The sequence below is a fragment of the Vicia villosa genome, linkage group LG3 (assembly GCF_029867415.1).
Source record: "Vicia villosa cultivar HV-30 ecotype Madison, WI linkage group LG3, Vvil1.0, whole genome shotgun sequence".
Lineage (NCBI taxonomy): Eukaryota > Viridiplantae > Streptophyta > Magnoliopsida > Fabales > Fabaceae > Vicia > Vicia villosa.
This window is the reverse complement of record NC_081182.1, coordinates 8,197,317-8,204,378: the sequence shown is the minus strand read 5'-3', so window position 1 is coordinate 8,204,378 and position 7,062 is coordinate 8,197,317. Positions and strand designations below refer to the sequence as shown.

The window sequence follows — 7,062 nt, the reverse complement described above, 5'->3', positions numbered from 1 at the left end:
TATATTAATTTATAAAAAATAAAATTAATTAATATATGTACATTCAATAATGATTCACAGATCAGCTCATTTTTATATATTTTAACCGGTCTAGCCGATTTAATATCAATTTAATCACATAAGTCTATTTACAATGGAGGTGTTGAATTTTTTTTTCAATAGTTGAATTGGTACAATGGTGTGTTGAATCATATGTTAAAAGTGATGTGGATTATTTAGTGTTGAAAACATTCAACATGTTGAATGAGAAATTAGTGGGGGCCACATAATATTTTTGGCAAATTATTATTGGTTGTTGTGAGTGTTTATATTTTTATTTCATGATAATTATTTAATGTCATTTATTTTATAGTAAATAAATTTTTTATTTATTTTTATTTTCACCCAAATTCATCATTTTTTTGTCTATAAATAGAGACTTGGTTCATTTGATTTGGACACACCAAAAAATTCCACCTTTTTCCATAATTTTTCATAATTTTTCATAATTTCAATTGATAATAATATTAATATATAATTAATAATATTAAAATTCATCATTTTTCATAATTTCAATTGATAATAATATTAAGGGTTAATACCATTTTACCCCCTGTCATATAGGTCATTTCTGCTTTACCCCTGTAAATTTTTTTTTTTGAAAAACAACCTTGCCATTCAAAATACTAACTTTTTAGCCCTTAAAGTCAAAATCCGCAGGAAAATCCGAAAGAAAATCCGCAGGAAACCTGCAGATTTTCCTGCGAATTTTGACTTTAGGGGCTAAAAAGTTAGTATTTTGAAATGGCAAGGTTGTTTTTCAAAAAAAAAAAATTACAGGGGGTAAACCAGAAATGACCTATATGGCAGGGGGTAAAATGGTAATAACCCTAATATTAATATATAATTAATTTTAATATATAATCATAAAACAAAAATATAAAAGAAAATAAGAATATGAAATAAAAGTAGTGGGGTATGGTGTTGAATTTTATTAAACAAAACTATTGCAGTGAGTAAATGTTGAATGTGTGTTCAATTATTAGGTGGAAGAGAGAGAAGATGATGTGGAGTATAAAAAATGAAAATGTAGGGTGTTGAATTTGGAAACCATTGTAAATAGTCTAATCTATCCACAACCTAACTTCTAATAGGTATGGATTCAATTTAACCGGTCGGACCGGACAAAATAGATTTCAAAAGTATCCTCATGCCTTTCTAAATGAAATTATATTTCGATAAACAAAAAAATCACAATCCAGAAAAGAGTAGGCTCTGGTCAAAGCAATGATAGCAGGAGGAGGAGGTGCTATGAAGATTCTCTCGTGCAAACAAAATCTTAAGTTTAGCTGTCAGCTATGTATATATTGGTGGAAACTTAATTAACACCCCAACTGGCTTGGTCTGGTTGATATCCGACCGGTTCATGCAGGCCGGGTCAGACCCACTGCCTTAATCTGCTCGACCCAGCTTTTATCATATACTACAATTCAAATTAGTAAAAAAGGTAATGAAAAAGATCAAATTCAGTTTTATAAAAATGGTGGCAGGATCATGAATCATGATGTCTGTTAAAAGCAATAAGTCCGCATATTATGCTTACTTTAGAACTGGAACCCTTCATTTAACTTGCTTACTTTAGAAGTGGAACACTTCCTTTACTAGTCACTACCGAATTTCTGCAACCAAATATATAGGGTAGGGCTTTATCAATTTTTTTAATGTCAATATGAATATACTATGAAAAGAAGCTAGCACAAAACTAGTTTACTATTCTTAAAAATGGTTCGTGTATTTTATTCCATAAAGGTAAATTTATAAATTTTGTTTATAATAAACTATTAGAGAGTAATGTGCTCAAAACTTTAAAATATATTTAGATATATTGATGATATCTTTTATAAATAAAATATTTTATATTTTAATAAACGATGTGACATTTAACCTCTTACTTTTTATTTAATAAAAATATATTATTAAATTACATTTTAAAATATATATAATTTCTTGTAAGGATAATATATAAAGAAATTTTGTGACCGATTCAAAGACTCAAAGTTTGAACTTAAAAAGATTTCTCTTACTTTATATATAAATAACATGTTTTGCTAAAATTAAAATATCTCTTATCTTTATATTTTTTTTACACTTTTACTTTTCAACATTAGGCATACATTAACTCCTTGTACTTTTATAATAATTTTTTTCACACTATTAAGGTGATATTTTTATGAGTATTTAATACACCATATTTTCTTTTCATTTCACAATTTCACATCTTTTCACTTTTGATCTTATCAGTTGATCAAAATCTGAATTGGGTCGGAGACTTTGTCTACAATACTGGAATTAAAGAGGAGAGGGTGTACTTGCAAGGCACTCCAATGTTAAAGTCAGTAAGAGCGCAGAGATACGTGAGAGTGTTTTTAGGATAATATTTGGAATACCTGACCCTCTCAAATGAGATGGTATTTATAATGCCCCCAACGCATTGTCATTGGTCCCTATTTAGGGCTGGGCATCTAGAATTCAGGCCCAAAAATAGGTTACTCTCAGGAATTATGCGTAAAAACAGGGGCGGGAAGCTCGTGCTCGTCATCCTGGAAGGCTGTCCAAGAAGAGTGAAAATTAGCCGTTGGTGCGGGCAGAGATGTCGTTCAGGGTAACGGTGGTAAAGTTGGTCTTTGGGTCAACCGACCACACTTGCCCTTCTGAGGGGAAGAAGGGGAAAACACCTTTCGTTGTCCCCATCAATTGGGCCAAATCTTTTGGGTCGTCCTAGACTAAGAAGTGGATTGGGCCATGCTCAACCATTGGGCCAATCCAGAACAGGAACCCCCAGGTTGTTGCTTTTGAGCACGGTGGTAATGACTTATGATCAGCCGATGAGACGAGGAGGAAGATATGTTGTTGGCGACCGTCGTTTGAAACGAGTACGTTTCACAAATTCTCCGAGGACGTCATTGAGAAATGCAGAGGTTGTCTTTTGTGTTCGACACGCGGGGAGTCTGAACGGGTGATTGGAGTCTGTGATATATATATATATATATATATATATATATATATATATATATATATATATATATATATATATAATGTCTTATTGTTGTGATATAATCTAAGTCCAAGCACAAATTAATTAGGGTTTCATTCTTACTTAGTATATAAGTTAGTTGTATATAAATAGACATATTCTTCACCGTGTTTTCAAGAATCACATGTTAGTGATCGTGTTTATGGAATCGTGGGTTGTTAATCAATTGCTGCAAAGATGAATGATACTAATCGTATTCCGAATTTTCTTCCAATTCTTGAGGTAAAAAATTTGAACTAATTGAGCAAGCAGATGAAGTCCTTGTTCGATTTTCATGAAACCTAGAACTAGAAGTGGTTGAAAACGACGTTGCTCAAGAATGCAATTGACGTGTAAAAAATTGCGCACAAGGAGGTGAAGAAGAAAGATTGCAAGGCTGCATATTACATTCAATCGGCGGTAGATTCATCGATATTTGACAAGATCTCTCATGATGAATCAACGAAGAAGGCATGGGATATTCTTGTCAAGTACTATGAAGGAGGTGAGAATTGTTAACTATGTTGAATTACAACATCATGCCTATTTATAGGTAACCAAGACCCAAACCCAAAATATACATAATTACACTTCGCCTTAACAATTATATGATGTTAAACACTTCGACTTGACTCTACAATTACACAACCTTGTCAAACACGAACTATTTTATAAAATCATGAATTATATCTTCTAACCATTTTTACTTTATATCTCCGTCTCCACATAGAAAACTTTCCCATAAGAAAGCTCCAAATGAGTAATTCCCCTCGAAATCTCTACACGACAAATACAAAATATATTCGGATTTCTTGATTCAGTCAATGTATTTTTAGAAAATAAAATTGTAGATCGCGCATGAGAGGTCTAACAACTTCACAAGTATATGAGCCTATGAACCCAACTCATCAAAACTTTTTTATATTAAAAACAAACTTATGGGCCAGGTGGGGTTAAGTCTTTATTCATTGGTGAGTATGTATGATAACGCATGGGGGTAGTATTATCTATCACCACTTCACTCGTGTGCGCTATCTATCAATGGCGGCTTGGCCCTCTACCTCGAGTACTATCATCATTAATGGCGTGTTGATGAATCATGACTCTCTTTTTCTCAATTAATTTAACTCCAACTTTAAGTGCGGTGGGGGTTGTCTTGTCATCCCACAAGGGTGTTGAATTAGTATCAAAGAATGTGGGAGACAAACCACAAACATTTCAATGCTACCAACAGTTGACAAAACGTCTTTATTTCCTCATTGTAGGACCCTCTTCACTATATTTATACCCTCACTCTTCCCTCACCTCTTCACCACCACACTTCTTCATAACAACACTAAGATTATAAACTATAATAGTAATATAGTCTAATATGGCTGATTCAGGTGGTTCTTCTACGAGAATGTGGTGTTCCATACCAGAACGGTTTCAGCTGCATGGGGCCATGCTGGTGCTGCAAGTTGGTTACGCTGGTTTCCATGTGGTCTCTAGAGCTGCCCTTAACATGGGAATTAGCAAACTGGTTTTTCCAGTTTACCGGAATCTTCTTGCTTTTCTTCTCCTTGTTCCATTTGCATACTTCTTGGAAAAGTAATAATATTACCTTAACATAAGTTTATAATAGGTTAATAACTTCAATACATGACATAATCAATTGTTACATTGTTTATTTTCTTGTCCAGGAAGGAAAGGCCAGCTATTAATTTCAACTTTCTTCTGCACTTCTTTCTTCTTGCCCTCATCGGGTATGCACCATATTTATACCGCAAACTTTTATATTGACGAAAGATGCCATTACAACATTTTGACTCTACTGCTTAGATACTATGAGAATTACGGTCTTAATGTCGTTGCAGAGACATCAAAATCTTTTATACTAGGGTTAAACTTGCGGGTTTCAGACCGCAATTTTAAAAATTTTATTGTTAGTACAATTTTGTTTTGTAATAGTAAAATAAATAAGTTGAAAAACAAAGGTATGAGATTATTAATTCAGTATATAATTAATCTATGAAAATTTTAATTAAAAGATTAAATTTTTTATTACACAGTTTTACAGCCAATCAAGGTTTCTACTTGCTTGGTTTGGACAATACATCTCCAACTTTTGCATCAGCTATACAAAACTCAGTTCCAGCCATTACATTTCTCATGGCAGTTGTACTCAGGTAATTGATTAATTAATTAATTAAGCCCTTAATTACTTGTTTACAGTTACATCAAAAAATTAAGAAAAAAAAACATTATATTAAAAACATACAATTTTCAGAATAGAGCAAGTGAGGTTGAACAGAAAGGATGGAATAGGAAAAGTTGCAGGAACAATATTCTGTGTGGCAGGAGCATCAGTGATTACACTTTACAAAGGTCCAACAATATACAGTCCAGTTCCACCATCTCTAAACAACAACAATACTACCATACAAGAGAGTTTGTTTGAGTCATTAGGTGATGCAAAAGGAAAAAACTGGACCCTTGGATGTTTGTACCTTATAGGACATTGTTTGTCTTGGTCTGGTTGGCTGGTGTTACAAGCACCTGTCCTTAAGAAGTATCCAGCTCGTCTCTCTGTCACTTCCTATACATGTTTCTTTGGACTTATCCAATTCCTCATTATTGCTTTGATCTTTGAGAGAAACTCTCAGGCTTGGATTTTCACCTCTGGTGCTGAAGTTTTTACCATTCTTTACGGGGTTAGTATCACAATCTTCAATAAATCTATAGTGATTTATCACGTAAACTTTCGATAAAGCTGTACTATGTGCATGCTTTTGAGATATAATGTTGTATATATAATGGTAGGTTGTGCTGTTGGTAATAATGCATTATTGTTGTTGTTAATGATTTTAATATTGCAGGGAGTGGTAGCATCAGGAATTGCGTTCGCTGTACAGATATGGTGCATTGACAAAGGAGGACCTGTTTTTGTTGCAGTATATCAACCTGTTCAAACTCTTATTGTTGCTATCATGGCTTCTCTTGCTTTAGGAGAAGAATTCTACTTAGGCGGGTTCGTCTTATCTACCTTATCTTTCTGTAACTTATTCGTCATAAGTCATACGAGTGTCAGACATCAGCGTGTCTCAGACATCTATCAGAGTGTTTTGAAACATACATTAATAATACATGCATAGACACATAAATACTAATAATACTGAGTCCGAAACGGATGAATTATCACTATTTTGAAAAGGACAAATGAACTCTATTAAAACAACAAGTGAACAAAAGAGGTAAGGCACAGTTTGGTTGGTACCTTTAGGTGAGAACTGACTCAACTAAGAAAGGCTAGCCACTAATATATATAATTTTAAAACTTATCTATAATTCAACTTTTTACATGTGAAATTAGAATGAAAATTTTTCTAAAAGATTCCATGTACCATAGGGTCAAAAGAAAGTTTAAAGCAGAAACTTTTTTCTTTCTTTATATATACCTTTTGTTACAAAAGCAAATTTGCGATTTTATAGGATCATTGGAGCAGCATTGATCATTGTGGGGTTGTACCTAGTTTTGTGGGGTAAAAATGAAGAAAAGAAATTTGCAAGAGAGCTAGCAGCAACGACTTCGACTCCGGCCGAGCATAGCGGCATTATCAGGGCCTCAGGCCATCATGGAAAATCATCACTAATTCAACCTCTTCTTCCTTCATCAACGGAAAATGTTTGATGAAGAAAACTTTAAGTTGAAGATGGCTAAGCATTTTCTAGGGACAAGAAAAAAAAAGAAGAAAGGATGATGAAAATGATAGCAGCTGTTATACATTACTACTACTTTATGTCAGGAAGCTTTGTGTGTGTACGAATGGTTTGCTTTTAGTTAATTCAAAATGCTTTCTTGCTGGATAATATGTAGTGTCAAGTTTTTTTATGGGAAAGATTGCAATGGTAGAAATGTGTGCTCACTTGAATTTGGGCTTAGAGCATGAAATCTCATTCTATCTACATGTTATAAATGTGTGCTCACTTGATTTTTATTAAAACAAGATTAAAATGCCTCTTTAAATAAA

General features: G+C 33.2%; 1 protein-coding gene across 1 annotated transcript; it reads left to right on the top strand.

Moving 5' to 3' along the window:
• Window positions 1–4,354: 4,354 nt before the first annotated feature.
• LOC131660214 (protein WALLS ARE THIN 1-like) lies at window positions 4,355–7,062 on the top strand. The gene is made up of 6 exons (XM_058929392.1): window positions 4,355–4,642; window positions 4,735–4,797; window positions 5,104–5,220; window positions 5,322–5,745; window positions 5,911–6,062; window positions 6,524–7,062. Exons 1-6 carry the CDS (start codon window positions 4,425–4,427, stop codon window positions 6,720–6,722), a joined length of 1,173 nt encoding a protein of 390 aa, XP_058785375.1. The 5' UTR covers window positions 4,355–4,424; the 3' UTR covers window positions 6,723–7,062.

Bases quoted from the DNA above. Each gene is read 5' to 3' on its own strand.
- LOC131660214 (XM_058929392.1), top strand. From the start codon at position 4,425: ATGGCTGATTCAGGTGGTTCTTCTACGAGAATGTGGTGTTCCATACCA. The intron at 5,746-5,910 runs GTTAGTATCACA...TTAATATTGCAG, and splicing joins TTTTTACCATTCTTTACGGG to GGAGTGGTAGCATCAGGAAT. The intron at 6,063-6,523 runs GTTCGTCTTATC...GCGATTTTATAG, and splicing joins GAAGAATTCTACTTAGGCGG to GATCATTGGAGCAGCATTGA.